Below are 26,420 nucleotides of genomic sequence, written 5' to 3' on the forward strand. Positions count from 1 at the left end.
ACAGTACGAGGTCAAAAGAGGAGGGTCCCTTGAGCTTTTGTCCCAGGACACAGGTCACCCTCTGAAGGGAGGGCGGACTGCAGTGGGACCTGCTGTGCAAAATGTTAATAGAAGAGTCTCTTAAATAACTAGAAGACAACACGTTCACGAACAAGCCCTCCCTCTCTGGGCAGCACTTCTGAGTTAACAAGTTGGCAAGTGTTTTGCCAGCTGATCTCACAGGCCACCGGGTTTTGCTCGACTCTAACCAGCGTCTCCCAATGATGCTTTCCAGCTTTTAATGAGATCGGAGGTTACCCCAACCTGGAAGAGGCCTATTTAAAAGCCATACCATCCAAGATTGTTCCCAACACTACGTGCCACCTGCCCAGAGCGGATGCAATGCACCTCTTCCGAGACCCAGTCTCTGGAGATCTGCCCTGGACTGGGATGACTTTTGGGCTGTCTATCATGGCCACGTGGTACTGGTGCACCGACCAGGTAAATGTAAACAAGAATCCCCTGCCCCATGTAACATGGCGCTGCCTGGGGTCCAGGCACGCTCTACTACTGCTCTTGCCCTGGAAGTCCACCTTCATCGGTGCCTAGTGCTCCTTCTGGCTGGTGGTCTCGGGAGGCTTCTTTTTGGAGTCAGTAGAAGCACCTGGGGTTCCCGCAACCCTGTTCTTGAGGTGCTTGGACTGGGACAGTTTAGAGAGCGGGATGCCGAGGGGTGTCCTCATCTCCTCAGTTGTCTTCTGGCTTTCCGGCAGGGAGGTCAAGCGTTTGCTGGTTGCTCTGGGGTTGCTTGGTGAGAGGTGGCCGGGCTGTGTGGGCTTGCTGGGGCTGAATGCTTTGCTCTGCCAGTAGGGCTGGCTGCCTGCAATGGTCTTTTTGGGTTCGGCTCCATCCCCTCTGTATTTGGTGGCCCCGGGGGGTTTCTCGTGCGTTGGGGAGCAGGAAACCTCCTTGACTTGTTCTCTGCCTACGGGGTTCCGGGGTCGGTAGCGGTAGATGTGTGTCCCCTGTTTGTTAGAGAGCAGAGAAAGACATGAGCCATTGCTGTCGTAAAGGTGCTGCTGCCCTGCAAGGACACCCCTTCGCATGGCTGTGCCACAGACTTGTTCCTCATGGACAAATCCCTCTGCCACTTGGGGTACGCCCTTGCCCAAATCCTTCTGACACTGGTGACAGCTCAAAACTGCCTCAAGTCTTAACCGTCACTGCTCCTCCCATTTCTTGCTCTGGCAAGGCACTGTCCCGCACATCGCAGCATCTCAGTGGCTGCTGCCCAGGCAGCCCAACAGCTCAGTGTCCTGAGCCAGGTCACTGCCGCCTGGAGATCCAGGACCAAGGACACGAGCGGCATCTCAACACCTTCTCTCCAGCAGCAGCCTGAACACCTGTCTAAATCATCTAAGTGCTCATTTCAGGCCCAAAGATCATTCAGTCATCCGGACCCAACCTGCGGGATTAGGTGGCCGCTGAGATCAGATGAAAGGAGGGAGGGTTGGGAGACGAGGTGGGATCAGGAAACAACAGTGAGCTGCAACACTACTGCGGGGGTGGCTCTGATTAGCTGGGTTGAGACACACGTTTGGGTCAGGTCTGAGCACCATTAATCTTAATTTTGGACTGGGTAAGGCCTTAATGCACGGCTGTGGTCACCAGATATTTATCTGCCTCCTTGGGTGTGTCTGCACCGCAATCTGGAGGTGTGATTGCACCCTGTGCAGATGTACCCGGGTGAGATTGGATCTGGCGAGCGCAGGTGCTGAGGGCAGGATGAGCTGGGGCTGGGAGGCTGCGGGGCTGGCTGCACCGACCTGCCCTGCCTCTGCCGCGTGCTGCCAGCACCACATCTCCACCATGCTGTGGGCATCGTCTTGGCATTTAGTCATTTAATCCCGATGTCCTGATGACCTCTCTGGTCCTCGAGCAGACACCTGCTTTGACCGGGAGGGCTGCATTAAAGCAGTTTAGCTTAGGTAATGCTAGGTTCCTTAAAATCAGTGCTAAAGTCTGAGATGTCTTCAGGTGGGAAGGGGTAGGGGTGATTCAGCTCCTTTCTCTTCGAGGTCATCATGTGTCTGATGTGGTGCACATGGTGCCTGAGCTGGGTGGTGGGTCCTGTGGCTCCTGACATGTTCTAACTCTCAGGCAGAAGTTAAACCACAGCTTCCTTGAACATCCCACCCCTAGGAACTGGCACCTTGTCCTTCCTGCCCACCAGCGGCATAAGCCAGGGGGCTCAGGAGTGGCTGAATCCTGCCAGGTGCTGAGCAGTTCTTTGCAAGTCTTTGGGGAGAGTCTAAGCTCTTTTAAAGTCAGCGTTTCCTACGGATGTTGCCTATTTAAGGGAAATTGCCTTAAAGCCCAAAGGCTGGCTGCGCGGTGGATGAACCGCTTGGCCAGAGCTTTGAGGTGGGATGGTTTGAGCAGTGTGAGTGGTGGAGCTGTGGTAGGAGCAGGCTGGGCTCGGTGTCCATTTCATTGTGGTCACTCTTTGGGGAGGAGATGGAATAGAAGGGGCAAGAGGGGAGAGGGTTTTGGTGGGGAATGGTTGACACTGGCGGGAGGACACCCTGCTGTGGGTGCGCTGGGCTTTTGTGGTGCTATGGCATCACACCAAGCGGTTGCTGGTCTGGAGAGAAACCCAGCCCGTGAGTTGGGTACACATCTACACCGCATTTGGGAGATGTGTTCGGGCCCTATGCCCAGTGGCTCCAGCATCTGGAGATGCTTGGGATGCAGTTTGGTAAGGAGAAAGCTGATGTGGAATACAAAATGTTGGTGGCTGCTCAGCTGTCCTGTCTGACTCTCCCACAGGTCATCGTCCAGCGGTCGCTCTCTGCAAAGAGCCTGGGTCACGCCAAGGCTGGCTCCATCTTGGCCAGCTACCTGAAGATGCTGCCCTTGTTCGTTATCATCATGCCGGGGATGATCAGCAGGGTCCTGTACCCAGGTGAGAGCCCCTCTGTGTGGATGTGGAGCTGGCAGGGTGGGTATTTTGCCTGTCTCTGAATGGGAGGGGGACTTGTCTGGAAACTTCTGCTCTGCACAGACCTGGGGGCTCTGCAGGAGGGAGAGGGACAGGAGAGGACCCGAGTGTCCCGGGCGTGCTCCTTGTGCCTGGTGTGCGTCAGCCAACGCTACTGTACACTATTAACCACGCAGCCAGGTGTGGGCAGGGTTGCGTGTGTTTAGGCAAGGCGATGCTCCAGGGGTAACTTGGGTGCTGTGTTCTCAGTGTGATGGAAAATGTGATGTTTGCCCTGCGTGAGCCTCCGCCTGTGGCTTGGGCTGCGCTGGGCTACGGGCCAGCGTGTGGGAACCGTGGACCCAGAATAAAAGTGTTTGGTGGGGGTTGATGGTGGTTCCTGTTGGATTCAAGGTTTCTAGAGAGTTAATCAAAGGTTGCTTATATTTGTTGGGTTTACACATGGGAGAAACTATTCTCTGTGCATTTGCATCAGCTGAGTGCTGGTTTTCCTAACCCTGACGGCGTGTTAATTATCTGCCTTTCATGAAAGGGCCAGAACAAGTTATTGCAGGAACACCAACATACCTGGCCACCCTGAGCAAGGTGGCACCCAGGACCTGGGTGACAGAGCATCAAAGGGCTCGGTGCTTCTCACCCTGCGCAGCTCTGCAGGGCATGAGGGGACATTTGATGTGCAAAGGATTAAAACCCTGCTTTGAGATCTGTGTCACTGGCTGGGAAGGGAGAAGCAAGTGGACTCTGGGCTAGTAAATTTAATTCCCTGTAAATACAGATTAGATGCTCAGCTGGGGTAACCTCAGGTGGCTTCAGTGATTTCAGCTGCTGATTTAGTGCTGGGGGTTTGAATGCCCCCAAAACAGCGGCTGGGGAGCCTTGAGAATGCTTCGCCGTGGTGCAACAGTCTGCAGCGCTTGGGTGGAAACAGGGGACTGACCCTGCAATCCCCCTGCCTGGACAGGGTGATGCCCCTGCTATGGCGGGGACGGTGGCACTCACCCCCTGCTCTAGCAGTGGGGACGGTGGCGTGCACCCTGTGGTCTGTCAGTGTGGTGCTGGCATGCTCCCCGTGGGGTGACAAGGTCTGGCGTCACTCGTGGATCAGCCACAAAGCTGCTGACTGCAGCTCTCGCCCACAGAGGCTGCTGTCCCTGTTCCTCTGCTGTCTTGCTCTGCCTAATTGTGTGTCCGAGTGCTTTTACTTTGATACTAATCGCTTTTGCAAGGAGCTAGAAAACAAGCCTGAGAAGGACACGCCTGCACGCACAGTCTTTCCCTGGCTGGGCATGATGCCACCGCTGACGGGCTGTGGGACAGAGCACAGCAGCTCCAGGCTCAGCTGTACAGCTGTGCCTGGAGCTGCTGGGCTCCATCCCATAGCCTGATGCCATGGGATAATCTTTAATTTCTCAAAATCTCCCCTTTACTAGCCATTCCCATTGCACTCCCAGACACCAATACGGACACCACCTTCCTGACCAAGAGCACCTCTTGGGTGACTCCTGCCATCGCCACGCGTAGGGCGTTATTCTCCCGCATAGGAAGCCTGATCTCAGCATCTAGGACGCGACACCAAAGCTAGGGATGATGCCACACCTTGGCTGAGCTGGCTGGGTCACCTCCAGGTTTGCAACCTTTGTAGGGTGGAGAAACAGGGAAGGTTATAGCAAAAAGTCCTACCTGCGTGGTACTGCTGGGGTAGGAGCTGTTGCCATCCAGAATGGTGCGGGGCAGCACACACCTTATCTCCACAGCGTTGCTCCTCCTCTTCGTCACGTCCTCCATGCGGACATGCTTCAGGGACGGGAGGCTCCCCAGGGGGCTGAGGAAGGTGCCCCGGCTGATGTGAGGGTCGCTGAGCTTCCTCTGCATGGGCAGGATCTCCCCATTGTGGGTGACATCTGAGTTGGTTCGTCGGAGTGGCCCATAGCGATCCCTCACCTCAAAGTACTCATCTGAGATGGAGGAGGCATTGGAGCGTCGGTAGCTGTGGTCAGCAGAGCTGCTGGAGTAGCTCTCCTGGTCACTGAGAGTGATGTACTCCTCTTCCTCCTCCTCCTCCTCTTCTCCCAGCCCATTGTGGGCACAGGGAGGCCCTTTGTCTTCCTGGGGCCCTGCCACTGGCTGGTCTGGCTGCAGATAGCAGGTGTCAATTGAAGTTCTGTTGGGGTTCTCCTCCGGTTCCTGCTTCGCAGCTGTCTGGTCAGCTGGTGGTGGTTGTGTGTCACCCTCCAAGGCAACGCCACTGTCACAGGGCGTAATGACTTTGGTCATAAGGATGCCAACAGGGACAGTCCTTGGCTTTGGAACTGGTGGCTTGATGTCTTCTGTTGTTTCCTCTGGTGGCTTCAAGCGGTGGCCCAATGGTGAAGCAGTAAATGTTCCTGCTTGCCTCATTGTCCAGCTGGTGCCTTCGACGGGGCTGGTAGCAGGGGCTGCAGGAGCTTCCATGGTGGTCTGTAGGGTCTGTCTTTGGCAGGGGGACACCAGAGGTGGCTCTTGGTCTGAGTTTTTCTTGGTCTCCATCTCCCTGTTCTTCAGCATCTGCCGGTGCTGGGCACTGGCCTGGGAGACATCACAGACTTTGATGCGGTTCATCTGCGAGAGCTTCACGTTCTTTATCTTGGGGTCAATAATGTTGATGTAACCCAAGACTTCGCTCCCGGGCTCAGGGTCGGGCTCAACCCAGGTGGGCAGATAGTCAAACATGTTGGCTTTCTCCAGATTCAGGAGGCCGGGGTGGATGAGCAGGGAGAGGTCTGCCATGTCGCCGTGCCTGTCGCCTCCCTGGCCCTCAGGCAGGGCTTTGCCTTTGTTGTCTGTCTTCTGGTTCTTGTCCTGGTTCTCGGATGAAGTCTTGCTGATCTGGTCGGCGCTCTTGGCCTTCACCAGGGCGTATTTAGGGTTTATCAGCTTCTTCACCACAGCGTTGGCAGGGGTCACTGGCACGACGGAGGGCAGCGTTACGGGCTCGGGCTCAGGCTCTTCACCCATGGAGATGGACTTGAGGCTCACCCCCTTGGACATGAGGTAGAGCTCCTGGAACTGCTTGTCAAATGCCTCCACCACTTGGCCTGAGAGGACTGTGATGACATTTCGGTCTGTCCTCGCCGCAGACCAGGTGAAACTGGAACAGAAACACATTGGGAACTCTCTGAGTGCTCACTGGTAAATAACACGCCTCTCCCCAGCCCTGGCTTTCGGCTTTCCCCGAGGGATTGATCGTGCTAGCAGGGACATGATCTCACTGTAAACATTAATAATAATGAGATCGAAGAAATAGCTCTCATTCCAAATTAGAATGAAGGGTTGAAGTCTTGAGCACCCTGGAACTTGAAGTAAAAGTAGAAGGTGTTTGCTGTTGGCCAGGTAGTTTTTTGCTTTACTGCTGGCCACTTTTCCTTTCTCAGTTTGGGCTCGTTAAGAAAAGCGACTCATAAACGGACGTAGTTTTTGTTGTGGCCAGAAAGTAGGAAATGTTTCAGTTCCATGTTTGTGAAACTTGTTCTTTAGAGCTGAAAAGCTTACCAAGACTGACTATCTCTACCAAAGTAAATTTTCATTTGGACAAATTGGAAAATACTTTGTACTGGGAATGTTTAACTGGAAAAGCTGAGGTCAATGTAAGAGCTAGGACTGGCTGCAACTGGGTGCTTTTGTCCTTCCTTGTGCTCATCACATCCATTGGCAGAAGCACTTGGTGTGTCCCACCACCTCCGAGAAGAAGGGAAGGGGTGTCCTAGACCTGGCTGTGGGGTGGTGGAGACCCCTTGGGTCCTACTCCAGATCTCAGGTGGAGCCTTGCAAAATCATCTCCTGGTTTAGGAGGAGGGGAGCATGCCTGGGACAGGGTCCTGGGGCCATGCTGGGCAGGACCAGGAGCTGGACCATGTGGGTCCATGTCGGCCCTTTGACCAACACCTCCATGGGGTGGGTAAGAGGAGACACCACTGATTACCTGTAGGATCCACACATGGCCCGGTCCCCGTCCACAAACATGAACTTCTGGGCCAAAGCCCCTTTGAACTTGGTGGCCGAGCGCGTGAAAAACTCTGTCCCCCCTGTGCTCCGGACTCGCAGGTTCTGCAAAGCAAAAGCACAAGGGTGAGCAGGCACAGGAGCGAAGGGCTGGTCTTCAGAGCATCATTCACCAGCATCGGTGCCCCAGTGGATGCTCCACAGCCCCTCAGAGGACTGGGGAACACTCTTCATGGCCAGCTCAGAGCTGGCCACAGTGATGGGAAGATAACTTGCCCGAGGTCACCCAGCAAGCCATGGACTTCAGGGATTTCCTGCTCTGCCCAGGTGTTGGGCAGTGTTTCCTACGTCCTGCACTCAGCGCTGCCTGCATCCATGGGCAAGCAGTGTGTGATAGCGCTGCCAAATGCTTTCCACCTCCTGCAATCTATGCAAATGCCACCATGGGAGAGGTGATGCTTCACCTCCTCCCTGGCAGGAGACGTACAAGGGGCTTTAGGGGGAGGTGGTGACCCCAGGACAGCGCATGGGGACCCAATGGCAGTGGGCTTGTCCTCCACCGGGCTCCCTCCTTGCTGTGCTCCTAAACCTGAGCATCCAGCCCTGGTTGTAGGGGTGGCTGGGGAAAAAAAGACAGTGGGGCAACATCTTTTCACCCCTGGGAAACAAAACTGGAGGATGTGGGCCAAAAGGCAGCAGGTCCCTGCGGAGGTGGCTGGGGAGCGGCGTGTCCTCCCCCCAGGGAGACCAGGCAAGGAGGAGAGGCTCCAGCTCTGAGAAAATGGGTTTTGTCTTCAGTCTGGCTCATGCCTCCGTGCATCTCTGTGGAGGGCACGGGCACATTTTTCAGTGGAGATAGCATCTTTGACCGCAAATGGTCTCCCCTGGGTGGGGAGAAAATATTTTCTTGTGAAAGTACCTGCATTCCTCCTGTTCCTGCTGGGATGTTGGTAATGCTGTTGCTAAAGGCACTGTGTCGTCACTGGGTCATGCCCTCCATGGCTGGTTGTTTTGTGTTTGTTTGGTTTTTTGGTTATTTTTTGGTTTTGTTTTTTTTTTTTAAAAAAAAGCACGAAAAGTATTTGTCTCCCTGGCCTCCAGCTTTCCTCATTTGCTTCCCTGGGGTCTCCCCTCTCCCTGCAGGCCATGCCCTGGTGCAGCCCTAAGGCTGGTCCCCACTCCTGCGTGCCTGGCAGGAGGGACGGTGATTCAGCACTGGTTTTAGCGCGATGCAAAAGCATTCCTGATCGGGTTTCCAGGGAAGTTTTACACACTGAATGGAGAAGTTTGGGTGGGGTTTCTTTTTGTGCATTTCATTTTACTTTTTTTCTAGCATTTGCCTTTTTGCCTGGTGTGGCTGGGGGGAAACTGGTGCTGAGCACCACAGTGGGCGGCACTGGGGGTGCTGGGAGGTGCTGGCAAGCAGGTTGGGGTGCCAATTCCCATCCCTGTCCTGTTGTCCCTACACATGAGGCTGCCAAGGGCGGTGGTGGGGTGCACACCGGCCTGCTGTCGAGTACCGCTTGCACCCAAGGCTGAGCCCCCTGCCCGTCGCCAGCCTGGGCACCCCCAGCAGCTCTGCCAGGGCTCTAATCTCCCCCACTTGGAGCTGAACCTTCGCACAAAGGCACGCAGCAGCCATGGGTTTTTCTCAGGTAACACCCAGGGGAACAAAGCTCCCTAGAAGCAAGATGCCAGTTACCTTTCCCTTCCTCCTTGCTCCTGGCGTATCGCTGCTGTTAAGTAAGATCTGTTTATTTAATCTCTCCCAAGACGAACGCGCAGCAAGCAAGCACCCAGCGGGCTGCCGAGCCCGGGACAGGGTGAATCACTCCCCAAGCACTTGCCATTGCTCAACGAAGCGACTGCCTTGCCCGAGCCAGCTTGCTAATTGCGAAGTGCAGAAGGCGCTGAGATAACGACGTAGGTTTTGTTAGCATCTCCTGGCTTACAAAGCAGCTCCCAGACACTGCCCTAGTTTCCTCACAGCCTCCTGCCCTGCTGCATCCCATGCCAGCAAATTGGCTGCAATATGCGGCAAATCCTAACTTCTAGGCATTTGCCGAGCTTTGCAGATGTTCTCCTGCTTTTCCAGTCCTGCCGCTGGGCTGCTCATGCATTAAAACACCGGTGTGCGTCAGCTCTGGCTTTTCTGGTCTCGGAGCCACAGCAGTCTGCAGCATACCAGACTCTCCGGGGAGTTTGGACTCAGCTGAGTCTGCTTTAATTTGTTGTGAGCACCAATTAAGCTGGGCTGGCGGGCTTGGTGGCTGGGCAAGGCATGCGGCTCGGGTGGCTGGTGCTTTCGGCTCCCTGGGGTGGGGGTCCCCGCGCCCCACTCTGTCCCAGCCCTGCCGCAGGCTGGTGTGAGGGTGTCGTGGCTCCTGCGTGTTCCTGCTCAGCTGGGGGTTTGCCCTCACTGTAAGCACATTTGGCGAGCTTGCCCAGGCACGGGCCTCCCTGCCGGCCATTTGGCAGCCAGCACACAGCTGGGTGACGTCAGGCGTGGAACCATCACTGTTCTGCCAAGCAACAGGCGAGGCTGAGCGACTCACAGCCGGCGGGGGAAGTACAGCTGCGAGAGGGGTGTCTGCAAGCCCCAGAGTGAAACTGCTGGGCTGCTCCGGTGTGTTTGCATCCGATGCCGCTGATGGGAGCATCTCGCCCAGCGGAGAGCCTGGGACTCTGTCCTGCAGCTGGAGCGAGGGTCCTTGCTCCTGTTGTTGCCCCTGTGGCTGATACACCCCCCCACCCTCTCCTCTTGCCCCTTTGTTGTCTTCTGCCTTTGCACAAGCACCGTGCCAGGTGATTTTCTCTGCACCCCATCATGCACAGGGACATGTAAGGGCTTTGGGGCACTTTGGGCTGGCGATGGAGCCCCTGTGCTGCCAGGCATCCTCCGTGCTGTTCTATCTTCCCTTGTTTCAAGCAGGATTCGTGCACAGGAGCAATGTCACGTGCAGCTGCCAGCACCCCCGGGGCCAGGTGAATGCGGCATGTGCGGGCAAATCAGTCCCACGACTGCGCTGCCCGGTGTGGGCATCCTTGGCAGCTGCCGGGGCCGCGGGCAGCGTGGGTGCCTCCCTGCTCTGCTCCGAGCCCTGTGCTGGGGCGGAGGCTCCAGAAAAGGGGAAAATCAAGTTTTTTAATTCCTGCCTCTGATTTGCAGGAAAGCCCGAAAGGAAGAGAACTGGCCAGCGATTGCTCTTGCCAGTCCTGCCCCTGGGGCGGGAGCCAGCGTGGGGCTGGTGACAACGTGGATCCAACCCTGGCAGAGCATCTGCCTCGTGCCTTCCCTCTTCCTGGCTTGTTCACCAGAAGGAGCTGAGCACGTAGCTCTGCCCTGGGCTTTGCAGTGCCCTGCTTGACTCCTGCCTCACCCCGTGGGGCTGCAGCTCCCTGAATGCCCCCTGCCCCAAAGCTCTGGCTGGGTACCAGTAGCCCCCTGGGCTCTCCGCAGCCAGCTTTGCTGGGTGGAAATCCACGTCTGAGTCTCTCATCCGTTCCCCTCCATCCTGCTGCCTCTGGCTTTGGGCATCACTTTCAGCTTTGGCTATAGGAAAATGGACTAAACTCATCTAGCACTGCCCAAAGTTTGGGGGCTGCGATCCCCCCAAGGACTTGGTAGCCCTGTTTCTCAGGGAGAAGGGCTGGTAGATCTGGTCATCTCCCTGTGTGGAGGGGGTTACCCAGCCCCGGCCCTTTGGGCCAGCCTTACCTTCAGGTGTCCAGCGTGCATCTGGGCTCGCTCGCACATCTGAAGGAAGTGCTTCACGTTGGTTTCATCCAAAATGATGTAGACTCCCACTTTCCTCTTGAAGCCTGCGTCCAGGAGGTCCTTGAAGATGTCTACATCGGTGAACATGTCCATGACCACCGCAATGACCTGGAGAGGGGAGGAGAGACATGAGTCTTGGTAGCATGGCCCAGTGACAACCCCAAGATATAGCCAGCATTTGTTTTGCAGGAGCTTCTTTCTCTAGAAGGTCAGGATTTGGTGTGGGGGAGCCTGGGCTCCCCCCTTGGCTCTGGCCAGCCTGAGGGTGGAAAGCAGGAGCCCCCAGACCCATCCCTGTGCTGTCACTATGGGAGGTTTGGTTTCTGCTAGTGGCCTGTAACATATACATGTGAAAAATTGATTTATGAGGGTGAATCTAACTTTCATGCCTTTAACAAGCTCCGCAAATTTTAGAGTCCCGTTTTGGGCTGAGAAGTTTGGTGTCCCTTTGCTATTGGTGCTGCCCCTGGCCCCATGGCAGGGAGCACCAGGAGGGGAAACCTGCAGTGCAATGATGTGTCTGTCTGTCCGAGGGCACGTTGCATGGGGTGGCTGCTGTCTCTGGGGTTACCGTGCATGCTGTGATGAGAGAAGTGGTATAAAAAATAGCTGAAAGCGATGCTAAACTTGGTAGAAAGTACCCGGATACCTCTGAGGTGCATTCAGGAGCTAAAACGACTTTTAAAAAACAGGTCTGGGTGGGAGCTGACAAGGTTGCTTAAAAGCAGCCGGCAGTTTGCAGCTCCCAGCACCTGCGACCGCCTGCTGTTCCAAGTCCAGGCTGCTGCTAGCAGCGATGTGGCTGCGTTCAAAGTCAGCTCTCCACCCTGAGGCCGAAGCAGAGCACCGGGGGCAGGCAATGTTTCTGTCATCGGGGCTGCTGACATCTCTCTCTGTCTCGCTGCTTAGCCCTTGCATGGCTGGGAGCCTGGTGGGTGCCTGGGGTTCTGCTTCTTCCTGCCGGGCTGGTGAAAGCAGGGCAGAGCTGGGCTGACAGTGCCAGTGCTCTGTGCAGCGCCGGTAGGGTTTGGCACGTGGCAGTGTCACCATTCTTTGCAAGGCAGAGCTGCCTTGTACCCAGGGTGTTTGTTGCTGGGGCGAGTCCCACATGCAATAGGAAGATGCATCTGTGCTGCATCCAGCTGCCCTGGGGTTTTGCTGGGATGGCTGTCCCAGCATCAAAATTCACTCCATGCCCATGGATTTTGCCTTCCTGGGGATGGCATTGCCCATGACAGTGAGCAGCAGCGGTGCAGCACGGGACAGGTGCAGGCGAAGGGGCTGGAGGCAGCTGCTCGTAGCCCAGCTGAGCATCTCGCTGCAGCCCCTGGGGTAGCAATAGGGCAGCGCAGCCCCACAGCATGTCTGCCTCCCCTCATCCCACACGGGGTGGCAACAGCCATGCAGGAAAGTGGCTTGTCATCAGGGCACTGGTATGTCATCCATCATCCCATGCTTGGAAACCCATCGGTGCCCCCATCTCTGTGGCTGTCCCTGGAAGGTGCCCTGGGTCAGGGGGAGGTGGGTGCTCTTGGCCCATCGCCTTTCCAGGGGGGCTCTGCTGGCCACAGCATGTGGCCAAGCCCCGAGGACACCAGCATGGGAGTGTGCATGCCATGGGATGACACAGGGAGACCCTGGGGTGCTCCTCCCTCAGGAGGGAAGAGATCGGGATGGGGCCGGGCACTTGCACACTCAGGCACGTCCAGTCTGGGGTTCTCAAAGCACCAAGCTGCCTTTTAATTAGTTTTGTGCCACAGGAGGTGGAGAGCTCTAATTAAGAAGAGGATCATGCATTATGACACTGCTGGCTCTTCCTTTTCTGCAGGCGATGGGGTGAGGAGCAAGGCTGCGTGGGGAGCCCTAGCCTGTCTCTGATGCTGCCCTGACCTCCCCAATGCCAGGGGAGCATTTTGGAAGGTGCCAGTGAGCCATTTGAGAGGGGACAATACGTCTCTGCCACTCGATTTTAACTGAATTCCCATTTATCCTCACCTGAGGGCCTCTCAGCAGGCTTTGCCATGAAAGGATAAATCCTCACTCCCTTGTGCACCTGCTCCTGTGTTTTGCCCATTCTTGTTGTTCTGGTGGGGAAACTGAGGCAGAAAACCAGGTGCCAGCTTTGCATGGGCTGCTTGCCTCACCAGTGATGTGAAGCGGGACAGGTTCAAAGCTACTCTGGAAGCTCAGGGCTTGGCTTTTCCATTTACAGCAAGTAGCTGGTTTGGAGCTGTGCTGCCGCAAGTCCCGGGTGAGGGGCACCTGAGCTGGGATGGCGTCTCCGCAGCTCAAGGAGGTGGGTTTGGTGGCAGGTTGGCTCCTCGTGGCTCTGGTGGTGTCACTGTGCCTGTGCACCACGTTTTCTCCAGGAGAAGCTGAGGGCTTTTCAAATGGGGATGAGAATAGTACTGGCCTTCATTTGGGGAGGAAAAGAGCATTTTCCCGCTGCGGTCCTGGCATTCCCTAGACCTTGGCTTGCTGCTATGGCTGTGCAGACAGGAAGGTGCTTTGCGGGGACGAGGGCAGGGCACGGTGATGTCCCCCATCCCAAGCACCGCTCAGGTGGGGCTGGCGAGCAGGCAGCACGCTGCGGGCAGTTGCCCAGGGTGGCTGGCTCGGGCACTGGGGAGGCAGCCCGGCTTTCACCCGCTTACCCACGTTTTCAACCCGATTCCTCCTGCTGGGCTGGTGCATCCTGTTGCCACTCAGCGCTTCTGCTTCTCTCCCCGCCGCGTCTTGCCTGCGGGACAGGCTTGGCCTCGGTTTGTCACCCGGATCTCATGCCAGTGTGCCAACGCGCTGCACTGGCACAGAATGGACCGGTGAAAGCAAGGACAGTGCTGGCAGCGCTCCCAGTGCGGTGACTGTCCAGGGACCGCAGGGGTGAAATCTGCTGCTGCCTGTGCTTCAACCTCGGCTGGGATCGGCTGCGTCTGTGCCAAACCCAGGTAGAGGGTTTAATCTGCAAAGGATGGAGGTCGATCTGCTCCGGAGAAGTGAAATCCTGTGTGCTACTTGTTTCCCAGCCTGGAGAATGGGAGTGCCTGGAGCAAACCGTGCTGCAGGGAGTGAATCTGGCGTCCTTGTCCCCATCACCTCTACCAGGGCAGCACTCAGTGCCCCATGTGCTCGGTGCCGGGGAGGTCCTTGGCAGAAGAAGAGATGCATCTCTTCCCAAAGCCCCTCTGCCACTGCATCATCCCAGCTTTGCTGTCCTTTTGCCATTCATCTGGAGGGTGTGGAGAAAACCAGCCCCAAATCTACAGCCAGATGCTCCCAGAGGCCAAGCAGGTGATGCTTTCCTTCCCAGGATCCCAGGAGCTGCCAAGATCTGCTGGACGCAGTGGATGTGCAGGTGCCGGGTCCCAACACCTCGAGGAGCAATGAGCATTGCAGCCCCTTGGACCCTGGGCAAATGGTATTGGGATCCCTCTGAACAGCTTTGATGAGCAGACAAACTGCAGGATCATGTTTTATAGAGGAAATTACAGCTCTTTATTAGCTCAGTCTGAATCATCAGATAATGACTTTTGGGGCGCACCACGTGGGCATCTAATAAATTAGTCAGGCACCAAGGCACAATTAGAGGAAGCGTGTTGGGATGAGGGAGAGGTGGGACAAGTAACATTAATAATTGCTCTCCCCTGACGACCCTTTCATCCAGGAACAGCAGAAGGTTTTGTAAACAGTAATTAATAGGGCCTCCCAACCTTTGCTGGAAGTTGCTCAAGGTAATTATATCACCACAATCCCAACCTGGAACCTCAAGTGCAGAGAAGAGGTCAGACTCACTGCTGTCTCTGGTGGCTTTGGCCAAGGTCGGTGTTTTCAGCCTGCTCTGGTTTCTGGTCAGATAGAGCCAAAATCTAGAGAAGAGGAGAGGACGGAGATCTTCCTCCCTACCCATCCTGTGAGCTTTGCAGCCCGAGGGGATCCGTGTCAAGGGAGAGACAGCCGTGCAATGGCTGGACCTGGTGAAGGTCTCCAGGGTGAAGCCCGGTGGTGCACCACATCCCTGACCACCTCTGTTCGTTGGCCACAAAGATGGGGATTTGGTGGGAAAGCAGGGACGTGGCTGCAGGATCCTGCCTCTCTTCTCTCCCTTTTATTCCCAGAAAGAGGAGGGGATCATTTGCATCCCCTGCTCTGGCTCGCCTGGGGCTGCCTCTCTGCAGAGCAAAGCAGAGGCTTCAAACTCAGCAGCGTTTGGCCTCGTTCCTGCAAGCAAGTAGGTTCATCTGCACCATCAAAGGGGCCTCACATCTCAGCTCCCAGCTTCCTCGCCCCAGCTCTGAGCTGCCGTGAGCCTGCCCAGCGTCAGCAGCGTTCACGTGGGCTCTGAACTCTCCTCGGCCAGGCTGCCTTTCAGGTGAACTTTGCTCTTCTGGCCACGAGACAGCAACCTGCACGGCGCTGTTTGGTGTTTGTCATCTTGAGAACATTTTGGACCAAGTGCCTTTGATAGTGGCTGGAGCAAGGGTCATCCTCTGGGGTGCCACGCTGAAGCTCTCCCAAGCCCACACTCCTTCGCAGGCAGATGAAGAGCATGGCCATTGCCTGGTGGGATGGGACAGGGATCTCCACAGGATGACCCAAGGGATACTGCAGAAGGACAGGGCACATGGCCAGCCTACATGACATCTGAGGGGGTGGCAGCTGGACTGCTCCTCTGTCCACTCTTGGCTTCCTCAGCCAAACCCCTTCACCTCCGAGCTGCCCTGAAGACCTTAAGCCTTGGCTGAACTCTCTGGGTGCAGAGGAGGGTGCTTTAGCCCAGTGTCCCCACTTAGTGGCACCCACACCAGCCAGTCACCTGGGCTCAGCTGTGTGACAGCAGATTCAGCTGCAATAGCTATGGTCCTCATATACGGGGTGGGAGACCTCTGGAAGAGACCCACTTGTCAGACCCCCTAACTCCTGCCACCCCCAGCCCCTGCAGACTGCAGGTTTGAAGCACACACCCATCTTTACATTTCCTGGGGTGTCCCAAGCTCCAAGCAGGCTCCTGCATGTCACCAGTGGTGTCACCATGTCTCATCCCACTGACAGGGACCACCTAGACTAGGAAGCAGAGCCCAGTCCTCCTCATGGGACATCAAGGTACCAGTGACAAGCACGGCAGCATCAGCTGTGGCTGTATCCCTGCAGCTTGGAGATGCTCCAAGGCGAGGTGGAGATGGTGCAGGCAGTAGGGCCGGGCAGCTGCCTGACTCAGCCCCTGGCTCTGCTGAGCAGGAGGAGGGAGGCAGGATGACTCAGGAGATACCATTTGCGTGGGGGCAGGTGGGAAGCGGTGAGTAGGCAAAGCCAGGCAGGAGCTGCAAGCCTGGGTCAGAGGCAGCTGGGAAAAACCCGAAGATGAGACATTATTTGTCGTGGGGGAGTTCTCCCATCCTCCATCCCATGGGATTTCAGCCTTCTCTTCCCTTTGCCCTCACTGCAAAGCCCTTTGGTCGGAAAATGTGACAGGTAAGGACAGGTCACCTCAACTTTTGCAAGGTGACAGTGGCCAGAGATGGCTCCTGCCTGCAGCCCCAGCACCCCGCATCAGCCGTCCACGTGAGCTGGCTGCCTCGGATGCATCGGGACATCAGTTCTGCTGCCTAAGCTGGGGCTCTTTGTGCTCAGACCCCCGTCCCTTTGGTCCTGGAGAGGCTCTGATGGCTGCATGCCCCAGGCTTCCCTCGCTCCTGCCAGGATCTGCGAACCCCAGCACTGTCTCTGGCCCCAGCACAGTGGTCTCTGGAGCCACATGGACCCACCGCATCCTAGCCTGTCTCCCTCTGCTCCATAGCCACCCTGGTAAGGATCTCCTCATTTTCCTGATGGAGCATCCCCAGGGTTGGGTCGTTTCTCCATTGGATCTGGATTTCTCAAGGGAGTGGACACACAGAGCTCAAAGGGCTTCAAATCACTGCGAGACTGACATGTACCAACCCTTCCCGTCCTTCCCAGCTGGGACTGGGTCACTGCAAAATACCAGCAACTGCTGGCCTTCAATGCATGTCATCCTTCTCCTCCTTCCCTGGCCCTCCTGCCCATGACACCAGCCTGACCCCATCGCTCACACAGCCCAACTCCCTTGCTTCTTGGTTTGATGCCACAAGGAGAGCAAGTCTCAGCCCAAATCCCCTTGGCACCTCCGCAGCCTTGTCCTGCCCATCATCTCATGGTTTTCCTCTTAAAGGCAGGATGAGGCCAGCTCAGAGCACCACAGCAATCTCAGGCCAAACTTGACCCTCGTATACGTCAGCACCAGCCGGTGGCTTTGGCTGCTTCGCCCCAGGGCTGAGTTTGGCGGCTCCGGTTCCTGCGTGTTGCCACATGCAGTCACACAGGGCTCTGGGAATAACGATCGTGGGCTGCCTGGGACCATGGGCTCGCAGCTGGGAAGCAGCTCAACTCATTTCTCTCCCTGTGATTTTCCCCACAGCCCCATAGGGACCCTGGGATTAACGATGCTGCCATACGGATCATGGGAAGGGTCGCGCTGCTCCCAGCGTGTCGTACCAAGTTGACGGCATATTCAGCAAAACCTGATCCCCAAACACTGAATGAACATGGAAAAAACTGAGCGCTCGACCCCGATGCCTTTGCAGGGGCAGAGCTCCCCACAGAAGAGGGATCGCGTGGCTGAGCAGGACCTTAGGATCTGTCCTCGGCAGGACAGAGCGGGGCTAATCCTGCCCTGTCCCGCAGCGCACCTCACCTTCTGAGCCTGGCAGATCATCTTCCGCACCACCTCCTTGATGTGTGCTTGCCCCTCGATGGGCGGCTGCATGTAGACGGTGGCGCGGGTGACGCCGCGGTAGGCAATGGTCTCGGGCCAGCCGAGGTCCAGCTGGGGGATGGAGCGGTCGGACCTCTGGGGCCAGTACTCCAGGGAGGGAGCCACGTCCTGCTCGTCCCCTTGGCTGTTGCGCTCGCCTTCGCTCTCCCCCGTGTTGCTGCCGTGGTGCGGGATGTACTCGGAGCCGGGGTCATACGTCTCCAGCGTGTCCAGGATCTTCTTTAGCTCCAGCTCTGAAAGGAAGTCCCTGATGTTCTCCTTCTTCAGGACCTCATAGAAGGCATCGGGGCCACGGGAAGCCAATGCCTCCAGGGCCAGGCGTTGCTCCTCGCTGTAGAAGAACTCTGGTTTGGACTCACTGGACCTCCAGTTGACGTGACTGTCATCCAGGCACTGCACCTGGGAGAAAGCCATGGTGACCGCACGTGCCAGTCCTCTCTCCGAAGGGAGCTGTGTACCCCCAGCGAGCGCTGGATGTCGACAGTAAAGAAGGAATTAATTATTCCCCAGCCTTTAAATACGCGTTTTGCTTTACTTTGCCCTCCCCGGCTCGATGCACAGCTGGGGAAACACGCCGCTCCCTTCTCCGCCTGCTCCCGACACGCCGGAGCTCTTTGCCAGGGAGGAGGATTCTGTTTCTTGCTCGCTCCCAGCTCTGCGTGGCAAGAGGGCTCCAGGCAAGGGAAACCTGGAGCTTCCCACCGCCGGGGCAAATGTGCACCGCTGGGAGGGTCCTCTACCTCCGGGTCCACACTCTGCTCATCCTCCGCTCTTTCAACGTAACAACAATACTGGATAAAATAAGAAGTGGAAGACAAACGAACAAAACCCCAGCTTAATAAAGGGCAGAGAAAAGCAGGATTTCTCGGCCCAAACGCCGTCCCTGGTTATCGTTCCTGGAGAACTGGGTCAGCCGGTGGGTTTCGTGGCGGCGAATGTCTCCGTCAGCCTCCGGTGCATTGCCCTGGCTGGCAGGCGGGTTATCGTGGGCTCCTGCCAGCGCAGTGCTGGGGCCGGACAGGTAACAGCAAGAAGTGAAAAGAGGAAAAGCAAAAGAGTGATTCATCACTCCGCCCTGCCCCACCTGCAGTCACATGCTGCCTTCACACATTCCCAGCCCTGCCTGCACATTAACTCTTTCGGCTGATGCCATCCTCACACCTCTCCCCGGCCCCAGCATCCCCCTGGGACCATGTGGGAGGTCAGTGGGGGGCTGGGGAGGGGTTGGGTGTTTGTCTAAAAAAACACCCAAAAGTGGCTCCCCCCTGAAATCTCCCCCCTCCTGCTATGGCAGCTGGTAAGTCACTATTTTCCAGGAAAGCAGCTCTGCCTTGTGGTTAACCCCTCCTATGCCGAGTGCAAGGACCCCGTGCTGGTGCCGAGCTCGGAGCCCAGGTGAGTCCCGGGGGCAGCACTGGGTCAGAACTGCCGTGGGAATGGTTCAGAGCTGCACCAGGGGAGCTTCAGGCTGGACATGAGGAAGCATTTCTTTACTGAGAGGGTGGTCAAACCCTGGGACAGGCTTCCTGGAGAGGCGGTCGGTGCCCCAAGCCTGTCAGTGTTTAAGAAGCATCTGGACAATGCGCTTAATAGCATGCTTTAACTTCTGATCAGCCTTGATGTGGTCAGGTAGTTGGACTAGATGATCCTTGTAGGGCCCTTCCAACTGAAAATATTATATTCTGTTCTAAACACCCCTCTCCTTTGGCATGAGATTTGCAGCATGGACATGGTCACGTCGCTAGATCTTGCTATGGCAGACTGTTAATAACTGGGAGGTGGGCAAAAAACCCACCCTGCATTCCTCAGTTGGTGCTCACAAGCCAGAAACATGGAGCTTTTTGCTTGAAAGCTCAGATAAAAATGAGTTTCAAGAATCGGGGTCAGATTCTTGCACCGATGCAAAAAAGGTAAGTGCCAGGGGCTGCGTCTCGCTCCCTGGCGTTGGTGCAGCTCATCTGGATTTGCAGCTGTGTAAATGAGAGCCCCGCCTGAGTCAGGCTCCTGAGGCGAAGCCACCCGTTGGCCTGGGTGCTTGGCCATCAAAGCGCTGCTCTCGGTAGACACGGTGGCCATGCAGCGTCCTGGCCACCCCGTCCCCAGCTGGGGCTCGCAGAGTGGCGAAGTGCCGAGCCCAGGGTGGGTTTAGAAGAAAAGCCGAGTCAGAAACATGCAGAAAGGGGAGAAACTCCAGGGAGTCTTTCTCCAGGCTAGGCTGTGATGAGGAGGGGCTGACACCCGCTCAGCTTTAAGTTGCAGTAATGGGCTGCTTTGGGGAGCCGTTGGCTTTTCTCCCCTTGCATTGGATTAAAGGGGTTTATGTGAGTGCACGGCAAAGGCTGGCAAAATCACCCCCTGCCCACCCCCCGGTGTGGAATTGTGCACTGGGCTGTGCTTAGCCCCGGTCTGTTGTGTGCGGGAGGTGGCAGTGAGGCGGGGACGCACACCGGGATATGGGGATGCGACAGCTGTGTGTTGGGATCAGAACATGAAGAGGAACGAAGCATTCGGCTCCTGCTGCCTATCAGTTCAGGAGGTGTTTGAGATGGAGCTGATGACTTTATGTAAAGGCTGCGCTGCCCCCGTGGTGGGATGTCACCTCCACATGGTGGCCTGGGCAGCGAGGGGTGCAGCAGAGACCGAGGGTGCTAGAGCCAAACCTGGGTATTTGGGGTGAGGTCCCAGCCCTGCTGAGCTGGCAGGGCCCCTTCCCCCCTGGCTGATGGGGTTGCACCTGGGACAGCAAATGTGACAGAGCCGAGCGCCCAGCCACCACCCACAGGGGAGCTCCGGCACCTCATCCCCCGTTGTTGTCCCCCTTGGGTGGCCCAGCCCCGGTACGTTGGGAGATGCCCTGGATCAGGGCAGGCGCCTCCAGCGTGGGTGTGCATGGCGTGGCTGGAGCGTGCTGCGGTTGTACCCACCTCAGCCACCACTGACTGCCCTGGCTCCATTTTCATTGTGCAAGGAGATTTATGGTCTCTTTAGTGGGGTGTGTGTGCTCATGATTTATTACACAGCGGCATAAATGTGGCATCCCATCCATCGTGCGATGTGCTGGCTCCTACAGCTGCGCTGCTGGGCGGGGATTGGGACCACAGAGCCCACGCCTGGAGCATCGCCTGACCCTGGGTGGGGTGAAGATGCCGGGGTCACCTGTCCCCAGTCCCCTAGGATGGAGAACCCAGAAGTCTTCACCCCACGTGGGGAATTCAGCCCCTGGCTTGCATGAAGCCCGGTGCAGGGGAAAAGCCGGCAGGTCCTTTGTGATCCCCTGCCTGTCTGCAGGGACAGGTTGCTGTGGCCGAGCAGGTTGGTCCCTGCCATCACAGGTGGCCCCACTCGACCGCCACCAGCTGACCCAGCCGGACAGGCAGCACCTGGCGCAGACACAGCCCTGCTCCCACAGCCAGCACCAGGGCCGGCTCCTCCCGGCTGCAGATGGAAGCATTAATTACAAGCTCCTAATTAATTTCCCATCTCTAGCAGAGGGCCTAATGACAAAGCAAAGCAGCGGGGTAGGACGCTGGGTCCTGCTCCTGGCTCAGGGGCTCCGGCTGCCCTGCTGGGCTTGGCTCCTGCTTCCTGCATGCTCCCGGTCCCACTGAGGGGTTCAGTGACAGAGCTGAGCCCTGGAGTGGGTGTTTCAGCTGGGCTATAACGCCCAGACACTGCTTTGTCCTCTGAAGCATCTTCCACCTGCCTGCCGCCAGCCATTTGCATGCAGCCGCACGCAACGTGGTGTTTTAGAGAGAGGGAAACTGAGGCACAGAGCGGTGATGGCAGCTTTACTCAGCTGCTGGAGGGCAGAGTCGCTGGAGCCCCAGTGCTGACTCTAACCCTGGGGAAAGACAGCCCAAGCTGGGCTTTTTTAGCGTCCTTGGGATGTGCTGAGCATTGCCTGTGGTTGCTGCCTGCACCCTATGCTGCATTCCCATCGCATCCCCATCGCAACCCGCGCTTTTTTACTGAAAGCCCCAATGTGTTCCCAGCTAGTGTTTGCCTTCCCCAGATGCTGCTGCTGGGGGGCTGAGGGCTGCACCCCACTTTGGCAGCAGCCACCATGCAGGGGGGCTGGGGTGACGGTCCCAGCTGCGTGCAGAGATCACCTGTGCTGCTCCCTGTGCTTCTCGCCAGGAGCATGCTGACCGGAGAGCCAGGCAGCCCATCCATATTTATGCCTGACATTAATTTCCATCCATTTCAATATTTGATGAGCATAACAATAAAAAAAAAGGGTTCAGCACTCGTTGAGACATAGAAGTAATTGGGCGTTGACGATCCTGGCCAGCTGCCACGCGCGTCCTGCGAAGCTGCTGGGTGCTGCCCATGCTGGGGTAATTGCTGCAACGGTGCATGAACCCGCCTGGCCCCGTGCGTGGGGAGGGCAGCGCCTGCCCGCCGGGCTCTGCCACCTCCGGCCAGAGCCCCAGGTCCTGGTGGGGCCCATCTCAGCTCTGGAGGTCCCCCCCCCCGGGGTGGCTGTCGCTGGCTTTAATGTGGAGAGGGCTCGGTGGGGGTAGGTGGGACTGGAGCTGGGCTGGGTGCAAGAGGGTGGTGCTGCTGGGCTGGATCCTGGCTGTGTTGAGGATGATGGAGGGGAACCAGGCTGGGGGGGAGGCAGAAGTGGATCTCCATGTGGGATGTGCTCCCTGTTCCTCCACCCAGTCCTCTGCCGAGGTCTGGACGTTGTGACCATAGCAAAGGGGCAATATCTGCCCCAGTGGAAGGGGCTGCCAGGGGAGGGAGGGGGTGCTGGGCTGGCCCCTGCCCCAGGAGGGGTCCTGACACTTCACCTGCCTTTGTCCCTTAGACACCGTGGCCTGCGTGGACCCTGAGGAGTGCACCCGCGTGTGCGGGACGGCCGTGGGCTGCTCCAACATCGCCTACCCCAAGCTGGTGGTGGAGCTGATGCCCAGCGGTAGGTGGGTGGGAAGGGGCGGCTCTGCCTCCACCAGGCTTTGCTGCAAATGTTTGTGTAACCTATGAAATGTCATGTGCTAAGTTTATATTATAAATACATGACGTGCAGCTCGTCGCAGCTTGGATGTCGGGGAGGGCGGGGGAGGGATGGGATGACCCCGTGGACGGTCTGGATGGGTTTGTGCCTGGGGTGGCCCATGCAGCCTCTCCAAGGGTGACTCTTGAAGTGAGGTCAGGGGATGTGGGTGACCCCGGGGCAGCGCAGGGTCCCAGCATCCCGAGGTGCTGCTGGGTGTCCCCAAACCCTGTGTTTACCCCAGGGAGAATCCCAGTGTGTGCATGCGGAGGGGGAGGCATTACCCCTGGGTGAAGCAGTGGGGCGGTCGCATCCCACCCCATCCCCTCCCCTCCCCCAGTTCAGCTGCTCCCTGACAGTCCCTCTCTTCCCCAGGACTGCGGGGTCTGATGATTGCGGTGATGATGGCCGCGCTCATGTCATCCCTGACCTCCATATTCAACAGCAGCAGCACCCTCTTCACCATGGACATCTGGAGGAAGCTTAGGCCAGGGGCTGGCGAGCGAGAGCTGCTCTTGGTGGGCAGGTAGGGAGCGGGGTTTGGGAGAGCCCCTGGGTTTCAGGGAGACTGGTGGGGCTGGGCTGGCCCTCTGACGTGCCTTTGCGCCTGGGAGCCTGCAAAGTGCCTGTGCTCAGCCTGGCTTATGAAAGGAAAGCCAGCCCTGGGATTAACGCACGTCTGGAAGCGCTGGAAGGGCAGACGGGGTGCTCGGGGCGCTTGGGGGAGCTGAGCTGTGCCCGGCGTGAAGTCTCTCCCTCGCCACCTCCACCCCGTTCTCCAGGGGAAGCCAGGGGCTGCTCCCCGCCGGGGTTGCAAGCGAAGCACATGGGAGACCTCGGCCGAGCCACAAAGCGCAGCGCTGCCTGCACATGCCCAGCTGCTCCGGGGGCTGGTGGGTGCCAGCGGGGAGCCCGGGACCCTGCCCGCAGTGCCACGCTCGGGGCGGTGGAGTCAGCGCTGGGGAATGCCCGGCGTGGTGCCGGGGTGCGCGGGAGTGTCCTCGGCGCAGGGCAGACAATAACAAGGAGGGAATCTGGGTCAGGGCTTTGGCTGGGCTCTGCTGGGGCTGCGGGGAGGGCTGGCTGGGCTGGCGGCTCCAGGAGCAGCCGTTCCTTGGCATCCTCCGTCTCCGCAGGGTGGGAAGGGGATGGGCAGCGATCCCGGGGAACTGCAGTCCTGCACGGCTCCCCCGTGGGAACCGGTGGGGTGCGTGTCTCGGGGCCTACCTCGCCCCTCCCTGACACTGGCTTTGGTGCTGTGACAAGGGGTGTAATAACGCTGGAGAGCTTTCCCGGGGATGGCTAATGAGTATTTGCAAAGGGCTTTGCCTGCCCTGGGCGGGAGCCGCTGCTGCGGCCGATCCCGGGTGATGCATTAGTGCATCGGGTGATTTGTGCAAGCAGGGCGCTGCGCATCGCTGCCAGACGGCCCTGCAGGGACACAGCCAACCATAAATGTTTTGGAAAGGAAAAAAAGAAAAAAAAAAAAAGCTGCTTAAGTTGTTTAAGGTTTTTCCACCTGCCAGCACAGGGATAGGTGGCGTGGGGTTATTTCTGGGTAGCTGTCCCGGGGGTCCCAACCATCCCCTGGACCTGCCAGGGTGGGGGTGCCCTGGGGCTCAGCACAGGGAGGGAAGGGGTTTGATCATGGACCTGGAGAGAGGTCCCAGTTCCTGGACCTGGGGGCCTGAGCTCCTGCCATGGCTGTGCCATCAGCTGGAAAACCCTGCTGGTGTTTGATGCATGCTCTGTGCTCAGGTGATGGCACAGTGATGAGAACACCCGATCCTGCCCGAATCCCCCCCAGGCTGTGCCAGGCTCTGCCCCCATCCCTGCCCGGATCCCCACCTCAGGCTGTGTGCAGAGCGGGGTACGGCCACGCAGCACCCCCAGCTCACCGCCATGCTCAGACATTCCGGTATTTTTCCCATGACCTTTTAGCATCTTCTGTGGCTTAAAGACATACCAAGCACAGGGGTTTCCTCCTGCCCTTGGGTCAGGACACGCATTCTGTGCTCAGGCTGCTTCCTCTTTCCAAAGCACCAGGCAGGCAGCGGGGGTTCTGACTAGAGATGCTTTCATTGCTTTTTTTTTTATTTTATTTTATGTTATTTTTTCTACTTCTGCTTTTCGAGGTGAGCAGATGGAGATATAGGTAATTCTGCAAAGCTGTAAACAAGCCAGGCAGAGCTATAAATACAGCAGCTTGCAGGACATGTCCTGCCCAGCCTGCTCAGATTGGGCCCAAAAAGCTGGGGTCTGGCCAGCGCCTCCCGCTTCGGAGGAGGGTGATGCCGCAAGATGCGGCTGGGCTTTGGGTGAGGATGGGGACAGGATGGTGTTGGGGGACAAATGCACCCCTCCGTTGCAGCCAGGCTGGGGGGAGCTGAGCACGAGGCAGCTCAGCCCACGTCCCTGGCTCTCAGCTGGGTGCTTTGGCTGGATGCGGGGGTGCTGAGGGCATCACCCAAATCTGGCCAGAGCACCCAGCCTCCACAGCTGGGGACTTTTCATAGCAAAAGCACCCATTGCCCAGTGTCTCCCTATGGGGGTCCAACTTTGCAGCCTCTGGGGGTGGATGGGGGCCTGGGGAACACTCACCTGCCTGGGATGGAGCCTGCACTGGCATAATTAGCATCCTCCACAGCCCTGGGGATGTCACCTGGCAGTGAGCATCCTCCTGCTGACCCACCTGCATCCCCTGGCCAGCTTTTCTTCACCGGTGCTGGGACCCAACCCCTGACCCTGGGGAACCCCCACCACCACGGTGATGCCGCGGGTGCAAGGAGGTGTAGGTGGGACAGGTTCATCACCCTGCAGAGCATTGCTGCTGCTCACAGGGTGGTCACGGTGGTGCTGGTGGCTCTCAGCGTGGTCTGGATCCCCATCCTGCAGAGCTCCAGTGGTGGTCAGCTCTACGTCTACATCCAGGCTGTCACCAGCTACCTGGCTCCCCCTGTCACTGCTGTCTTCATCCTGGCTGTCTTCTGGCCCCGAGCTAACGAGCAGGTATGTGGTCGGGGTGGCCCTGGGGATGCTTGTGTACATGGGGTGGTGCCAACACCTCCCTGCCCACCCTGCTCCCAGGGACTCAGCAGGGTTCGGGGGGTTGCTGGAAGGAGAGAGGTGATGCTGGAAGCACTGCAAAGAGGAACTGAGACTGGCTGGTGTTTCCCCAGGGAGCTGGTGGGTGACGAAGAGGAGGAGGAGGAGGAGGCAGGTGCCACCATGCATGGCCACCAAGTGTAGCACAGCTGATGGTGACATCCCCTGCGGAGGGGATGCAGGATTAGGCCAGGGGTCAGCCAGCTGGGGTGCAGAGTGACTGTTCCTGCTCCAGACATCCCCCCATAGACCTTTGCTTTGCAGGGAGCTTTCTGGGGCCTGATGGCAGGGCTGGTGCTGGGACTGGCCAGGATGGGGCTGGAGCTGGTGCACCCCCCACCCCGTTGCGGAGTCCCTGACAGGCGGCCCTGGCTGCTTGCTGACATCCACTACCTGCACTTTGCCATGCTGTTGTGCGCCGCCACGGGCACCATCGTGGTGGGGGGCAGCTTGCTGACCTCCCCACCACCTCTGGCCCAGGTCAGTAGGGCACCCAAGACCCCTCACCCTGGCCCCCACAGCTGCATCCACCCACTGGACCTCCTTGGCCAGAGACACTGGTGTCACCCACGTGCACCCCAAGCTCGGCCAGAGGGGTCCCCGTGGAGGGGTCTGGCCTGTGGGTGTTTTCTCACCAAATTTCATCCTGGTTTCTAGCTGAAGGATCTCACCTGGTGGACCCTCTCGCGGAAGCCCCCCAAGCCCTCTGTGGATGGCATATCCCAGGGACCCCCTGATGGTGAGTGTGTCCCTGGGGGTGTCTAACAGGGGAGACATCTTCAGTGCCCCC

General features: G+C 57.9%; 2 protein-coding genes across 4 annotated transcripts in view; one reads left to right on the forward strand and one right to left on the reverse strand.

Annotated features, from left to right (window-relative positions):
- Positions 1-26,420, forward strand: part of SLC5A10 (solute carrier family 5 member 10) — a 41,354-nt gene that overhangs the window by 13,910 nt on the left and 1,024 nt on the right. For 2 of the 3 annotated variants that reach the window (XM_056334206.1, XM_056334207.1), the window contains 7 exons: positions 275-480; positions 2,809-2,944; positions 22,340-22,447; positions 22,901-23,051; positions 25,366-25,534; positions 25,895-26,110; positions 26,288-26,377. In XM_056334206.1, the coding sequence (XP_056190181.1) occupies positions 275-480; positions 2,809-2,944; positions 22,340-22,447; positions 22,901-23,051; positions 25,366-25,534; positions 25,895-26,110; positions 26,288-26,377 (1,076 nt within the window). The remainder of the gene's footprint in view (positions 1-274; positions 481-2,808; positions 2,945-22,339; positions 22,448-22,900; positions 23,052-25,365; positions 25,535-25,894; positions 26,111-26,287; positions 26,378-26,420) is intronic. The other variant, XM_056334208.1, reaches the window with a different exon arrangement.
- On the reverse strand, positions 476-18,098 carry FAM83G (family with sequence similarity 83 member G). Its single transcript, XM_056334200.1, has 5 exons — positions 17,446-18,098; positions 10,677-10,844; positions 6,939-7,063; positions 4,661-6,107; positions 476-1,004 (listed from the first exon to the last, which is right to left on the reverse strand). Exons 1-5 carry the CDS (start codon positions 17,938-17,940, stop codon positions 585-587), a joined length of 2,655 nt encoding a protein of 884 aa, XP_056190175.1. The 5' UTR covers positions 17,941-18,098; the 3' UTR covers positions 476-584.

Source organism: Falco biarmicus, chromosome 4 (assembly GCF_023638135.1).
Source record: "Falco biarmicus isolate bFalBia1 chromosome 4, bFalBia1.pri, whole genome shotgun sequence".
NCBI classification, from domain to species: domain Eukaryota; kingdom Metazoa; phylum Chordata; class Aves; order Falconiformes; family Falconidae; genus Falco; species Falco biarmicus.